The sequence below is a fragment of the Chelon labrosus genome, assembly GCF_963514085.1.
Source record: "Chelon labrosus genome assembly, chromosome: 6".
NCBI classification, from domain to species: domain Eukaryota; kingdom Metazoa; phylum Chordata; class Actinopteri; order Mugiliformes; family Mugilidae; genus Chelon; species Chelon labrosus.
Window position 1 is genome coordinate 1,539,983 of NC_140342.1, and position 16,889 is coordinate 1,556,871.

The following is a 16,889-nucleotide window of genomic DNA, read 5'->3' on the forward strand; positions in this document are numbered from 1 at the left end:
ATACAGGTCCGGTGAAATATTCAGACTTTAAGTATCCAAACAGGATTCAACTTGAAAAATATGTTTCATCATTCAAACCTCACATACTGTGCTTTTATTATTCCCCAGGATTGTCTATCTATCTATCTATCTATCTATCTATCTATCTATTCATATCACATTTTGTTATGTTACAGCCTTATCCCAAAATGGATTAAATTCATTTTGATAACGTGATTATTTTTGGGGTTTTTTTGGCAATTTTTGCAAATTTATTAAAAATACAAAACTAAGAAATCCCATGTACATAAAATACTTATGTACAGCCTTTGCCATGAAGCTCAAATTGAGCTCAGGTGCATCCTGTTTCCACTGATCATCCTTGAGATGTTTCTACAGTTTAATTAGAGTCCATCTGTGGTAAATTCAGTTGATTGGACATTTGGAAAGGTACACATCTGTCTATATAAGGTCTCACAGTTGACTGCTTTAAAGATCCCAGTGAGCACAGTGGCCTCCATCATCTGTAAATGGAGGAAGTTCAGAACCACCAGGACTCTTCCTAGAGCTGGCTGGCTGTCTAAACTAAGTGATCGGGGGAGAAGGGCATTAGTCAGGAAAGTGTGACCAAGAATCTGATGGTCACTCTGTCAGAGTTCTGTGGAGAGAAGAGAACCTTCCAGAAGGACAACATCTCTGCAGCAAGCCACTCCTTAGTAAAAGGCACATGGCAGCTCGCCTGGAGTTTGCCAAAAGGTACCTGAAGGATTCTCAGACCATGAGAAACAAAATTCTCTGGTCTGATGAGACAAAGATTGAACTCTTTGGCATGAATACCAGCCATCATGTTTGGAGGAAACCAGGCACAGTATCATGCTGTGGGGATGTTTTTCAGCCGCAGGAACTGGGAGACTAGTCAGGATAGAGGAAAAGATGAATGCAGCAATGTACAGAGACATCCTGGATGAAAACCTGCTCCAGAGCGCTCTTGACCTCAGACTGGGGCGACCGTTCATCTTTCAGCAGGACAACGACCCTAAGCACACAGCCAAGATATCAAAGGAGTGGTTTCAGGATAACTCTGTGAATGTCCTAGACTGAAGAATGCCCAGCCAGAGCCAAGACTTGAATCCGATTGAGCATCTCAAACAGAGATCTGAAAATGGCTGTGCACCGACGCTTCCCATCTAGCCTGAAGAAGCTTGAGAGGTGCTGCAAAGAGGAATAGGCAAAACTGCCCAAAGTGTGTGGCATCATATTCAAAAAGACTTGAGGCTGTAATTGCTGCCAAAGGTGCATCAGCAAAGTAGCCTACTGAGTGTGAATACTTGTGTACATGTGATTTCTTAGTTTTTTATTTTTAATAAATTTGCAAAAAATCTCAAAACCTTTCACATTGTCATTATGGGGTGTTGTATGTAACATTTTGAGGATAAAATTAATTTAATCCATTTTGGAATAAGGCTGTAACGAAACAAAATGTGGAAAAAGTGAAACAGTGAATACTTTCTGGATGTACTGTATCTACCAAACCAAGGTGAGATGATCACAGGGACGTCACCTTAGCATCCTCAGTGATTTCCTCTGAAGCAGCCCAGTGGATGCCTCCTAGAAACACTCATTGTGAACAGACTGACCTGGAAGAACAATCAGTATTTTCATTCACTGTCTGTTCCAACTAACCCTAACGCTACCTCCCTAAAAGCATGTAACCAGACTTAGGTCACAGTAGCTCGGTTGCATATAAAAAAGCAGTCTTAAAAACCACTAGTGAAAAGAAAAATATTTAAGATAGTTACAAAAAAGAAGGTACTTCTCTTCAGGATTTCTCAAGGCAATAAGAAAAACAGCCAGAAAACTTGATGACATTCACACATTCCGATCCGATCTTGCATTGAGATCTGATTTGGACTATTCGATCGCAAGTTACCAGCTTTAAGTACCGTGTTCAGACCGGGCATTAAACGTCTCCAAACGTGTCTCCAAATCCGATCTCAGTTTCACAGTCTGTATGCAAATAAACCCCAACATAGTCTGAACACATGCAGCCCAGACCACATCCAAATGGAGACAAAGATCGGATCTCTCAAATGCAATCTCAGTGTGTCTTAGGGGTGTTCACACCTGTCTTTTATGTGATCAGATCGCCCTGGTCGGCTCTTAATTCAAGGTCTCAACAGGGTCTTAGATTCAAGGGGCACCTGGCTGCAGATGTGTAACCTCCAGCTGTTTTTGGTGGTTTGACATAAGACATAAGACACAGTGACACCAACAGGATAAAGTCAGGTTGCTCCAGCTCTGGTTGGTTGTAACACATCATTAACATAATTTACATTGCCAGGCATTGACTAACATGGAACATATTATATTTAATATAAGAACATTGTCATCTTTTTACACATGCATTGTGTTTATTTGATTAAATTCTTCATAAGAAATATGATGTTAACATGTAGAACATGTAGTTTATTTCTGTAGGGACATGCAGCCTGTAAGCAGCTTAAGCTGTTATTATTTATAATAAAATTTTTATTAGTTATTATTGAAGGGGCTTAGTAGCACAGTCACAAATGACTTACAGAAATGTAACTATACATTAATACAAATCCAAAAAAAAAAAAAAAACAGCAGTAAGGATAATGCTTCGGTAAGAACAAACAAACAAAAATAAAAAGAACAGAAAACATCATTATGAAAATGCCTCATATTTGAGATGGGTGCATTTCATCTCAAGCTTTTCCACGACCACGGGATGTGTCTTTAGACGTGATTGTTTAAGAAATGAGAAGCTACTCATTGCATTCAGTGGAGGTTAAATAATTTGTTGCCAGCTGAAAGATAATCGTCCATGCAGTAATTATCCAACAGGAAGTTCGTACCTATTTGTTTAGTTAAATCCTGGTGGTGACTTTTGTTTTTGGCCAGACAGTGTATTTCCACCGTCTAAAATGTCAATATGAAATGTATGTCTGTAAGGCAAAACCCACGAAGGACTGCAAAGGACCTTCAGGAAGGTTTAGCTGAAATAGAACTGGTGGTGCGCCAATATCAAAGCCAGCTGTGATATCTCAGTATGGCAGCCCAACCTCTGTGTACAGCTGAACAACAGTGGTTCTACTTGTTGTTGAGGTTCTACAAAGCTGATTAACTTGTGATGTCCTGCTTCCTTCCGGCTGGTGTTGATGATGACATCATCAGATAAATGAAGAAATTCACATAAGAAATGAGAACATTTCTGAGCACAGAGAACACACACACACACACACACACACACACACACACACATACACACATGGTATTTGGGCAACCCTAATTAATTCCAATTAGAAATGCAAATAAGGAGCCACATCTTTGATTAAGCAGCAGTCAGGCTCCTTGTTGGTTTGTGATGTCCTCCTCTGACGCAGCCCAGTTGTGGGGAGAAGGAAGGAGAGAAAAAGTATTGGGACACAGAAAATGTTGTAATTAATGTAGAAATGAGAGCTATTTCTAATTAGTCCCCAGTCCCTCCCTCTGTTGCATCAGACACACATTGGCCTGCCAACTTCTCCCGGCTCCTCAGGATGCAGAGGAATTACAGACTAATTACAGAGACGGGCGCTGGGATTCATCTGGTCCCACAAATTAACATATGAGCTAATTAGCATATGATGGAACTAATGACTAATAATTTAACCAATTACAGGGCTGGACTATCTCATTACACTTTTGGAAAAAAAGGGTGTTTGGAGGAGAATGTATTGTTTCAGTCACAGACAAAGACGAGAACACGTGTGGTTTTACCTGCATGTGTCCATATTCACTGTGCAGACTGTGAGCACTGGACTAGCTGGAGGGTCAGGGCCCTGTTCGGATCCTCCTCTGTAAACGTGGAGGTCGTGCAGTTTTTGTAACAGCCATGAAGGCTAGCTGAATAATGAGAGACACTAGGTGAGTATGGTTCCTTAAATGAGGGTATTTTTATTCAGCATATATGTATACAGAGACATTATGAAACTTCTTTTTTGAATAACATGCCTCCTCATACAAGAACATGTCAACAAACAATGAATCGTGAAGCGATAAGGAGATAAAAAAATGTAGAAATACGGATAAAGATGGGTGAAGCAATGGGTGAAGCAATGGGTGAAGAAAGAAGACAAATAAGGCAAATCTATGCAACAAATCCACTTTATCTGCTTCTATATTTTCAAATAAGATTCAAGAGTTGCACTTTACAAAGTGTGGAGCTTTTCTCACTGACTATACAGAAGACGGCATTTTGCATAAATTTGATAAAGCAATAAAGATGGAATGCATAAAATTGGGCCCCATTGCAGCCTTTGATACCACATAACTACACTGAAACTAAAGGGGACAACAGCTGCTAATATTCAGAAATATGAACTGACATCATTTGAATTCTTTTGACTCTTGTCATCAGTTATATCTGCGTATCTTTGTTTTATATTTGCTTATATTACTTAATCTTTAGTAGGATATATCCATGACAAACATGCCACCATTTGATTAATATACACACATATACAGGTGAAACCAGGGGCCGTATTCCTAAAGATTCTTAGTGCAAAGATTTGCTCCTAGTGGCCAAATTCTGAGAAAATTCTTAGAATCATGATCTTTTCTAACAATTTCCCGTCAAAGTTAAGAGTAGATCCTAGTAAAGATAAAAGGTATTCCTAAAGAATCTTAGCTCTTAAGAGAGCTCCTAAGGTGAGATCTGTTAAGAGCAGGGAGGAGGACTTTTAGGAGGCTTAGGAGTTTCTTAAGCAGAGGAGAAAATGGCGGAAAGAAGAGGCAGGAGAGATATGTTTAGGCTAAGTTAGGAGCTCTCTGAGAGGATTCTCAGAATCTTTAGGAATATGGGCCCTGGTTTCACAGTAATATATAGTATTTAGTATTTCTATTTGGTGCAATTCAGAATTGAACTCCATCATACTATCAGAGGTCCAATATTGCGGTCTTATTATTTCATTCAGCTTGAGAGCTTAATTTAAAGATGTCTTCATATGTGCATATTTCATTCAACCAGGGCTTTGTTTTGAAATCAGAAGTTTGTATTCAGCCAAAGTGGTTGAGTCCATGCTGTGTTTCAACATGATCGATTTTAGACAATTTATGCACATACTATTAGTTTATTGCAATTTGGGTGGATGAGTGGGACTTTGGGGTAAGAAATAATTATATTATTAGCACCTCAACTTCAGCAGACTCTGATTTTTTATAATTATAGTCATTAAGTATTTCTCATCAGGGCTTACAGCGACCCCATGCATGTTCTTCAGTGTCTTATTTTAATGACCATAAATTCAAACTTTTATTGTTTTACAAAAAGAAATATACACATACCTTTCGTTACTTTATTCTTATTAAAATTGCTCTATTTACATATATATCCAGAGTGTCTACAAATTCAGTGGCATTCAGACGTGTGATTAACAGTGCAGGGTTGAGTATTAATGAAAGGTGAAGCTTTGAACAGTGAGGAGCTTAACCGCGCCTAGTGTGTCTCTACTGCCCCCTACTGGCACAACACACCGCTACACTGTGAAATAAAAGAGGACTGTAAGCCGGACTGATGTTTCAACACAGTGGAAGAAGCCCTTTATTAGTTCTCCAACCTTGCAGGAAGCTGAAGCCAATGAGAGCCAACATCTTACAAAATCAGAAAACAGTTATTTACACGAATGTAAACTGAATGGGTTTTTAAACTGACAAACTGTCAAAGGCATGCATAGGTTTGATTTAGGCAAAGAAATAAAAATAGAAATAAACCACCTGCATATAAGTGAAGGCTGATAATTAACTGCTTATTTAGGTTTGAATCATAAACATTCAAAAGTAATTTTTTTTATATATATATATATACACAGAACACAGTAAAAGGTCCTCACAGTGTGTATTAATTAACATTCTGTCAAACCAAACACTCATGTTGATGCCTTACAGAAAAAAAAAAAAAAATGAAAAAGAAAAAAGAACAGTCTGAAATTTCAATCGTAGCTTTACCAAGAGTGAGATGAGAAGATGAACTGACCACTTCCTCTCAGTTTTTGTCTCTGTGGTCCAGTAGCTCTCGGCTGTTTTCACCCTAACTTGCTTCATCCAAAATATCAGCACTCAACTACAATTATTTAATGCTGTCAGTTTTCTGTTAATTTTCCTTCTTCATTGATTTGTGTCTCTTGTTAGCTGTTGCTTTTGTCTCTTTGTAGCCGAGTTGTGTGATTGACTGTCTAGCAAGAAATGTTACCAGCTGGGGTATTCCCACCAATACAGAGGAGGCTTCATTTCGGTTCACAAACAAATATTTATGCCATTTAGAATGTTTCCAGCAAATGATTATTTTTTCAAATCCCAAAATCTTGGTTCATGTTGAGGACCACAGAAGGATGTGTGTCTTATTTAAAAGGGGAAAACAATAAAGAAAAATGTTCCTACCACTTGTCCTGCTTGTATTTTCTTTTCTAGGTGTGTGCTAATTTCCATCAAAGTCAAAGTCAGCAGTACAGTATGTGCAACACATGTGATTGAAATAGCTACTTCATGTGAGAACGCTGCACTGAAGAATATTTGATATAAGATGCTAAAAGCTTACGGGAAAACAATATACTCTTACGCTTTTCCTGTCAAAAATGTGACGCAAAAACCCCAAACAAAAACAAGTCAGTTGTTATGGTGACGCAACATGTAGCAACAGAAACTCAGGTCCGTAGTCCCTGATCAAATCCACTCATGTCAAACCTGTCTGGTATTGACCAGAGGAGGCTCTAATTTGACACTAAGACAGTATTTGGCATGCACCTCAAATCTAACATATTACTGTTATTAATGAGGAAGTGACTATATGATTTCACTTCAGAACTTAAGACATGTCGTCAAGGAGACAGGGCTGCATTTGAAAAGAGATATAGACAAAACCATGTGGTGTTTAAGATGTTGGAATTGGTATTTTGTTTTTTTCCCACTTTTTGATGGGGCTATGCAATATTTGTATCAACATCATCTTCTCATCTGACTCAGACCTTTATTTCCCAGAAGGATGTTCTGTTGAAGTGTCACTTCAAATAATCCACTACAAATGGAAATAAGCAGAGTATCCATCAGCTACTTTACTGACTTGACTGTAGATTTGTATCTAGTCTTGGTTTACTGCACTTTTAAAGAGATAATCATTATAAATAAAAACATCCTTGCTTTAACATTAGTACCTCAAACCTTTGCACAATACTGTATGTTAAAATAATCTATTATATATAATTCTATACCTATACTATAATTCATCTACATCAAAACATATTTATAGATGGGATTCTTTAGACAGTTTACAAACTGAATAGGATTGTCTTTGGGTAAACACTGCATACTAATAAACACAACCTCTTCTGGAAATATGTTTCATGGAAATATATTCTATGAAACTGCACATCTCCACACCAAGAATCCAAAACCATCTTTTTCTACTGGATCGTAGAGGACTGATGGGAGCATGTGCCAATCAAAGTTGAAAACTTGGCAAACCAATCAAATGAATGATAAACTTTATTCACACATTTATACTAAATTCTATATAAACTCATTGTTCTCTTCAATATCTTGACCTGTGACACAGTGTGACAACATAGAGGAGTGTCCATCACAAATACTGTCTGATTGTCTGCAAACTGTCCTCAACAATAAACTAAAGCATCCACACTAAAATATAAAAATAAATTGCTTATGGTGCTTTCTGTTGTTGACTGAAAGATGCGTGACTTTGGGGACACTTTGGGGAGTTGTTGTTGAAAAGCTCTTTGAGAAAATATAGGGAAAGTTGGAAGACCTGGAAAAAAAAGCTGAAAAAATATAGCGTTTACTAATCCATTATATTACCACCCTACATCACAAAATAAAAAGTCTTTAAGTGCTTTATTAAATGCTGATTCAAGTTACTGCTAAATTGTCACCAGACAACAGCCAGTTCAAAATGAACAATTCCTACTACTGCAGCTTTATATTAAAAGCAATTAACTGAAAAAAAGTAGACTTTTATTTTGGCGCGGTCACAGTAAATGCACCTTAGATCTTAGCACTTACTGCTATCATTCATCACAAATGAACGGCCATTTTTGTAACTATCTTACAGCAAATCAGTCTGAAATGTTGAAGGAAGTAAAGGAACAAGAAGGATCAGCTACAGTGAGCTGTGAAGACCTGCCTATAATATGCTGCATACATCCAACTTCTAAGTGAGGTAACCTGCTCTTCTCGCTGTGCCCTGATTTTTGCAGTTTGTCCACTCTCCGCTCCATTTTTGTAGACGTAATGATGTGTAATTCTGTGGTGAGTTGGGGTAGGTTCTCTTATTATTTTTTTGTGTTTTTTCTGATTTGTTTAATATATTAAACTGGGAAGACAGTGATCAGACAGACTGTGTAGGTGATTTCTGTCTGTAGCCCAGGATAGCAGAAATGATCCACACCCCTGTGGCTTTTGTGTCTTGTGCTGATTAAACATGTAAACATGTTTGTGTTTTATGTCAAGACCCTGCAGAATGCCTCCAGCTGAGTCTGAATCTGGCTGCATTCATATGTTTGAACAATCATTGTAGACTGTAGACAATGTGGTCTGGAATTATTACCATACACTTACGTCACATGTGAATCACAAGCTAAATTTTACTGTAAAAACAGTTAAGAACTATGATCGCTCCCAGTTCCTGCAGTGGGGACACACTAAAAAGACTGTACTTTCTCCAATAGTTTAATAAAAATGTCTGACAGTTAAATAAAATGTCCGGAAGCACCGTATAGTGCAGCCCAACCCAAGTCTGGTGGATACACTATGCCATGGGATCACTTGTTTTAAATTAGTACAACCATTTCTTTTATCTTTATATGCTAGCATTTCAGTTTGTTGCTAACTGAAACTGTCTGACTGTAATCATTAATCCACATAGAAAGGTATTGTGCTTTGGCGTTTAAAGGATATTAGGGTATCTGGAGTCTTTTTTACGTTTTTCAGGCCCTCCACAACCCATACAACTATGTCAAAAAGGTAAACAGCAACACCATATTGCCTCAAGAACACAGTGCAACTTTGCTTTTTCTTTCTTTCCCAAGCTCATTCCGCATTTACATGTTTTTAAAGGCTCAACTGTAGATGAAAACGTCAAACCATCACGCCACATCCTTAGAGGGTGTCAGTGCTGTGCGCAGCAGTCGCGCCGCTTGGCTCCCTGTGCACTTCTTGCTGTGGCCTGGAGAACTGGGCTTGGATGCTGATGTTCGTACATTCCTCGCCCCATGACTCACTGTACTGGGGAGGAGGGAGGAGGATGGGGAGGGAGGGGAAGAGGGAGTGGAGGTGGGGGACAGGGAGGACGAAGTGGAGGAAGAGGAGGGTGAGGGTGAAGAGTAGGAGGATGAAGAGTAGCAGCTGTGTTGGGAGGCGGTACTGGAAGTGGTGCTGGTGGTGGAGGCGAGGACGAGGCAGTGCTGAAGTCTGCTGGTGCTGCTGCTGCGAGACCCGCGGCGGGCTTGGCTGACGTTAGCGCGGGATGGTGACAAGACGTGGCTAGATGAGGGGAGGAGACGACTCAGATTCAAAGATGGGATAAAAGACTTGTGAGAACGACGGGAGGAAGAAGAGGAAGGGTAAGACTGAGGTGGGGTTTCTGATAGAGAAACTGAGGAGGGTTTTCTCGCCACTGAGGAAGAGGAGAGGGGACGCAAAAAATCCTGTTGTCTTGAAGGAGACAGAAGAAAGTGTTTCCCACAAGATGAGGTGGAAGAAGCTGAAGGTGAAGAAGCAGAGGAGGAGGAGGAATAGGAGAGGTTTCTGAGCCTTTCTGTGGTTTCTGTGCAGTGAGGAGTGGACAGAGAGGCAGACAGGTGTTTCCCAGTGCTATGACACAAGGCTGGGATCTTAGAGCCACGTAAAGCAACGACACAATGGCTACTATCCCCGGCTGCTCTACTGCTTCTGTTGTCAGCCTGCAAACAGACACCACGGAATATGGCATGTCAGTGGCAGCAATACATAGTCCACATGACAGGAGAACTGCACTCGAACCCGGAATTCATAAGTGGCAGATACCTAAGAAATGGTGCAGGAAGCATGGTGGCATACTGATCAATAATGCAAGTAGTTACTCACCAGACAGTGAGTCAACTTTGTGCTTTTTATCTTATGGTCTAGATCCATAGGATTTTTCCTTGTCATGATAGCTAGCTGCATTTTGAGAGTCTGTGTTCAGGCTAGTCCTCCTGATCTCCTGATACCTTCAAAGACTGTGAGATCACAGGTTATGTCCACTCTCGCACCTGTGTTTAAATCCAAATGTCGAGCAGAAACTGCACACTCTTAATCTTTGGTGACAACCGCAAATGACAACAAAGTCCCCTTTTTTCTACTTGGGCTGGGTCTCTATAGTCTTGGTCTTGGGTATACCTCTTAAGCAGGCCAGACATAGTAGCAACAAACATAATTGACTAAATTCAGTGCTATTTCTTTTAATAGCAATATCAAATATTTTTTGAAAAAAAAAAAATACGAAAAAAAAATATATAAGAAAACTTACTAGACTACTAGACTACTTCAAAATGAATATTTCTGCAAAATAAGAATTGCTTCATGATTATTTCAGCTGTTATTCAATAAAAATGTTTTACTGAGCAGTGGTGCCACCAACCACAACATTCATGCTTACAGGATGACATGCCCTCATGACATGAATGTGAGGGTAATAAATGAGGGATGTTGCAACTGCCATTACTATTTGTAATATTTGTATTTGTATGTTTGTTGATAATAATTTTTGGTGCAAATACTATTTCCACAACTCACTGCCAGATGAAGAACAGTACCCAGAGAACATGCAGGTTACATGCAGGTCAAGATCCACCCACTCCATCGACTGATCTAAAAACTCAAAAGTCAGCTGAGTTTAAGAGCATTAAAGAGGGTATTACAAAATTTATACTGAATACTAGGACTGTGTCTTGAAAGAAGAGGGCATAGTCACAAACAGGCAGAACGTGAGGATTTGCATCTCCAAAAAATAAGACACACGAAGTCTATATATAGTATATGCTGACTCATAGCATCCATTCTCACCTCAGTTCAATTCATTTACCTGGCTAGGCTGCTTCTGGTTGGCCTGCTGCTGCTGTTTCTTCTCTTGTGAGCTAGAGGAGGATGAGTGGCGAGACTTGGAATGCTGAACAGGAGAACTGGAGCTGCTTCTGGAAGTCTGGCAAAGAGATGAATAAACCAAAGTTTACTTACTACAGACCGATTATATCATATCACTGAAAAAAACATGCAGGAGAAAGAGTATATCCTAGAAGCTCCAGAGGCTAAAACCTTTAGATTTAAGCCTGAAGATTTATTTGTGATAGTGGGACACCAAAAAGTTCCCCTTTATCCGGAGACACTCAGAAACCTACAGAGAAAAGAAGAAAGCTGGAAGAATATGGAGGAATGTAACAGCAAGCGCGAAAGATCCTGAAAAGTTTTGAAAACCATCAGAGCTTGAACAAGATTCAAGAAAAATTAGTCAAATGAATAGTTAAGAATCAACCCAGCACCACTGAAGCAAACAAGTTCTGTGGGCAGAAGCACATCAGACCTGTTTCTTGGTGCTGCTTTTCCCTGTGTCATGTGGAGGCTGTGGTTTGGCTCTCTTAACCTGAGGTGGATTTGGTCCCTTGAGGATCTGAGTGGCTGGCCTTTTTGAGGGGCTTCTCTCCCTTCCTTGTTTGACTTTGCCTTTAAGATGAGCTCTGTCAGTGGAGTCAGTGGAAAACTTAGGGGTTTGTGGAGGTGAAGACACAATGGAGGAGGAGGAAGGGGGGGAAGCTATACTGTCCACGCTGATTTCCAACTGTTTAATGGAGTCTTCCAGGCTGTTAAGAGAGTCAAATGTGTTCTTGCAGAGCTCCTGAGACTTGGTTGGTCTGGTCTCAATAGAAGAGGAGACCTTAACATCACTGCCACTGCCTTTTCCCAAGTTTGAGTGTGAGGTACTATTTATCTCAAACCTCTTGGATTCCTTTGTCTGCTTCTGGGTCTCCTTGACTGGGCTGCTCTCTGATGTTATTTCCTCCTCTTCCTCATACACAACAACTTCAACAGTCTTCTTCGCTGTTTTATTTGCCCCAGTTCGAATTGCTTGGCTAATTGCAGCTAGTTTGTTTTTGGGGAACTTGAATTTGAATTTCCTTTTAGTCTCCGTCTTTCTTGGTGTGTCTGGTTTTCCCTGGTCATGATTTTCAGGAAGCGGGTCATCATTTGATGAAGATCTAACATGCTGCATTTGTGGAGAATTCTGATGATTTCCTGTGGCATCCTTAAAGCCTAAGCCAGCATTTATGTCATTGGCACAAATCTTTCTCCCAAGATGTTGCTCCCCTTGTTTTGTTTCCTCTCCATTCTCAATAATTTCTGGGAACAGATCTTCCTCGCTTTCAAAGATGGTAGACAGACGCTTGTAGGCTGACTGAATTTCTAAAGGGTCATTCAATATAACAATAATAGGTTCTGTACCAGACTCATTGTTGTCCGCAAAACCATGGTTGTCATACCCTACATAAGTGTATGTACCAGTGCTGTCACGAACTACATACTGCACGTTAGAGCCATTTGTTTTTGCTGGGTCTTCTTCTTTGGTTTGTGTCCTCATTCTGGTCTTCAAGATACTGTGGCTAAATTTACCACTCAGTGGTGGAGGAGGAGGTGGTCCCTCGTCGTCCAAACTACCGGGGTTCAGACTGCTTCCTTCTTCTGTGTACCGAGACTGGTCCCTAGAACCATGCGTGGTTTCCTCGAGTTTCTGGGTCAAGCTGGGTGAAAGGGGAAAGGGGGTGAGAGGTTTCAGAATTGGAGTAGATGTTATATGCTCCTGATCCGAGCTCAGGGACTGCTGAAAGGGTGGTTGCTCTATCGAGCCATCCTCTGGGGGGTTTTCTTTTTGTAACGTTACAACTACTGTCAAATTAGACTTCTTCTCAGATGGTGGCTCTTTGACAACTTTTTCATTTGTCTGTTTAGTACTTGTGATAGTTTCTTGAGTGTTTTCTTTTTGTAGTGTAACAGTTGCTGTAAACTTGACCTTATTCTCTGCTGTTCCAGCAACTTTCTTATTAATCTGATTAGAAGTGTTCACGGATTTCTTTTTTTCATTTCCTTTCTGGGTAGCTGAAACATCAAGTAGCCCCGTTTTCTCTCCTTTCTTAGGGATTGGTGTTGGTCCCTCCTCGAGAGTTTTCTCTTCTGGTACACAGTTTAAGTAAGGTATTTGTTTAACCTTTTCTTCCACATCCTTCTTCTTATCATGATTTGCACTGTTTTTACCACCTTCACTGTGTTCTTCAAGTCCATGTACTGTTATGGTTTTAAGACGACAGTGATTTATCATTCCCAGGTGAGGACTTGACTGCTGCTCACATGTTGCTAACTCAGGATTTTGATTGGCCTCTTGTGAGGTTGAAGAGGCCCTTGCGTTTCCTTTTGCCTTTTGTTTATTTCCACCTGGTAAATTATCCTTATTTGACATTTCTGTAGTTCCCTATAATTAGAAAAGGAAATATTAAACACTTCATGAACTGTAAATTAAGAACAGACTTCTTTTATTATCCATTAACTTCCAGACAATAAATGACTAATTACTGCTTAAAATGTTATAACAACACCTGACTAAATCCTAAATAAATCTATTAATATAATATAATATAATATAATATAATATAATATAATATAATATAAATGCATTCTAAATTTACAAACTGTGTTAATTGTATGGGATCAACAAATAGAGTGGTACCAGAGCCCTTAACAATCAGTGACTTTCAATGTTCAGAGAATCAGTTTGATACATGCAATTCACTGGCAAGAGTTAAATATCTCATTGAGAAAAGTTTTCCAATCATTTCTTTGAGACTACTGTGATAAACTGTATGAATTGTACATTGTTTAGAAAGGTCACAGATTTCATGCTGCATGCTGGGAGAAAAAACAACAACTAAAAACAACAACCCATCAAGTCCAGTAAACTGTCTGAGTTCATAATACGGAAAACTATTCTCTCCTCTGATGAGACAAAAAATGTAACTCTCTGGGCAAAACTTAAAAACATGGTGTACTGTGCATATATTAAACACCAGCCACTCTTCGTCACCTGTTTAATAACATCCTGACAGTGAAGCATAGCGGTGACAGCAGCATTTTAATTTTCATATTTTAAAATAATTATTTTTCATACCTTTTCTTATTTTCTTACTTTATTACACTTGTATTACATTTGCAAAAAAAATTAAAACACATTTTCACTTTGTTGTTGAGTGTGAATTGATGGGAAAAATGCTATCCATGTTTCCATTTAAAAGTAATTCTGCAACATGACAAGTGTGCAAAAAAGGAGGGTGTGTTCTTTCTGTTGTGCATGTACTTGTACCAGTGCGTGTTCATTTGAGAATAATGTGATTGACCCCAGTTAAAAGGAAATGAAAGACTTGAGAAGCCAAAGAGGGCGAGGAGACAAAGTTTATTCATTCAGAAGCTTGGTATAGAGTATGTACGGTCCATTGTCCAGGATTATTATTATTCTGCAGTAGAAAGTGACAGAAGAGTTCATCTAGCAACCCACATGTTTTTAAAGAAAGAACCAAAACTCTAAGGCACTGAGGTGATAGAAGGCTAGTACAAATTATGACATTTTATGTCAGAATTTTTGGTCATTTTCACCTTCTTTGTATATTATATCAACAAATCCAAGTTTCACAGAGTGACATAAATTCTGTACCAGTTTATTTCACTCAGAGTTTTACATCAGTAAAATTAGAAATAAGGAATAAATCAGGTTTCAATAATTGAATATATGGAGGTACTGTCTTAAGCTAGTGTACCCCCAGCTAAGTCAAAACCTATACTGTAACACTCATTACAGATTACAGACCCACTTCCTGCTTCCAAACTTGCCTGGAGGTACAGCTGCGGTGCCCACACAAAACTGAAACAACCAAATCTCTTGGTAATGTGTGCAAAGGCACAATTAATAGTGAAATGGCCAAAGTCCAAAGATGGCTCTGCATTTCTTTTAGTACCTTTTAATTGTATGGAGAAAGCCAGCAAAATCATTATTAGTAAGAGAAAGAGCAATAAAGAGATGAATACAAAGGCAATGTTAATCTTGAAATGGCTGTTGTTAGGAGTTAGAAGGAGGGAATTGTTCACTGCAAACCAAAAATCTGGAGTTAGAAGATCTTTTTGTGGCACACAAACAGACATCTGGAGACTTTCCAAAGTCTTTAGAGAGCCAAATTTTGAGACCTATTGGTTAATAAGTTGTTAATGCTCACTATTTTTTTTATTTTTATTTTTTTTTACCTGAAGTTCAACCATGCCTTTACTTTCCCCATCCCTCATAGTGTATTTCTCAAACACCTAGGTGAGAAGGGACAGGATCCAAGGCGAATGTTAAGGTCATGGAGACAGCACTGGACTCACAGACAATGAATGGTAAACACCTTTTATTAAAGTCTAATTTGATTGTATCACAGTAGCAATGGCAACTAATTCCAAATGGAGCTGTGTTGTCCACCACTGTTGTCAAACCATTTTATTCGTCCCACAATGGGACGAATAAAGGTTTATCTTATCTTATCTTGTCAACCAATTCCATACTAAATCAGTGCTTTAAGCATTTTTGCATATCACCTAAGCCAAATGAAGGAAAAAACTTCATGTATGCTGAACGGAAGTATGCTGAAATCTGTTTTGGTAGTGCAGTGAGTGACATAAAATTAGGACAAAAGTCTTCATTTCCCATCAATCTACACAAACTGAACAAAGTAATCTTAAAGTAGAGATTAGATTTTTCATCTGATCTGAATTTACTTTCAGATTACTTTATTCTATATCGAGAGAGCGGACGGAGAGCTGTCTACTCAAGGCTCTACTTACAGCAAAAAAAAAAAAAAAAGTTTTACCAGAAGTAGAGAACTAGTGCAACTACAACATGTGTTGTAGTTTGTGGTGTCAGTTGCCCACAATACTGTATACTCCATGTGTATTGCTTGAGTAAAGAACAAGCTCTGTCCTAGAGGGTCTGGTGTTCAGTGGATTCTGATTCTGGATTTTTGTGCTTCAGTTTTAATATACAGGAATTTATTAAACATACCTGCAGTTCTTTCATGAATTTGTTGTCCTCTTCCTCCTCCTCCTCCTCCTCCTCCCCCTCCTCATCCTCCCTGTGTGACGAGGCTGTAGTAGGGGTGGCAGAGGAACCAGCCAGAAGTTTAGGGACACATATCTGGGGTTTAGGTTTGATCTCTGGTGGCTGTCTTGGGGGTTTGGGCTGGGGAGCCACGGGCGCCTCTTTCTCTTTGTCACCCTCATCCTTTTAAAGATACGAATGAAAACAAAGCAAGAATATGTGATCTACTGTTGTTTGTGTTTGACGGTATTTGAGAGGAGGTATAGTCTTCAGTATCCTTATTTTGTTAATAGCTGTAAAAGCTTTGAAAACACTTTAAGCCATTCTAATGTAAAGCTACATGACTACAATTAAACCACATCTGACCATGCTAAATGTACCCCATGAGTCTAAATTGACTGACATACCATGTAAGGTCTACAGAGGAGTGCAAAGAACTCAGAAGGTGTAAATTCCATCTTTTTCAGACAACTATATAGGAAGTAGAAGGAGCACTTATATTTGTTTTTTGTAAATCTACTTACATTTCACACTTCATTTATGTGTATGCCCATGTATTCGCTACCAAACACAACATACCTGAGCTCCGACAGACTCTTTCCTGGTGGTGAAGACAACTTCTCCTGACCTTCCTGTGGTAAGACCTGAATTGACAGCCAGGAACCTGGAGAGACATTAATCAGAATTGGACACAGTGGAGGCAAATTTACCAAGT

General features: G+C 39.2%; 1 protein-coding gene across 3 annotated transcripts in view; it reads right to left on the bottom strand.

The window, feature by feature from the left end:
- Positions 1–3,815: 3,815 nt before the first annotated feature.
- Positions 3,816–16,889, bottom strand: part of LOC311489075 (sickle tail protein homolog) — a 42,126-nt gene continuing 29,052 nt past the window's right edge. For 2 of the 3 annotated variants that reach the window (XM_084545974.1, XM_084545972.1), the window contains 6 exons: positions 16,754–16,838; positions 16,139–16,357; positions 15,346–15,402; positions 11,591–13,528; positions 11,096–11,212; positions 3,816–9,534 (listed from right to left, as the gene is read on the bottom strand). In XM_084545974.1, the coding sequence (XP_084402100.1) occupies positions 9,508–9,534; positions 11,096–11,212; positions 11,591–13,528; positions 15,346–15,402; positions 16,139–16,357; positions 16,754–16,838 (2,443 nt within the window). In that variant the 3' untranslated portion in view covers positions 3,816–9,507. The remainder of the gene's footprint in view (positions 9,535–11,095; positions 11,213–11,590; positions 13,529–15,345; positions 15,403–16,138; positions 16,358–16,753; positions 16,839–16,889) is intronic. The other variant, XM_084545973.1, reaches the window with a different exon arrangement.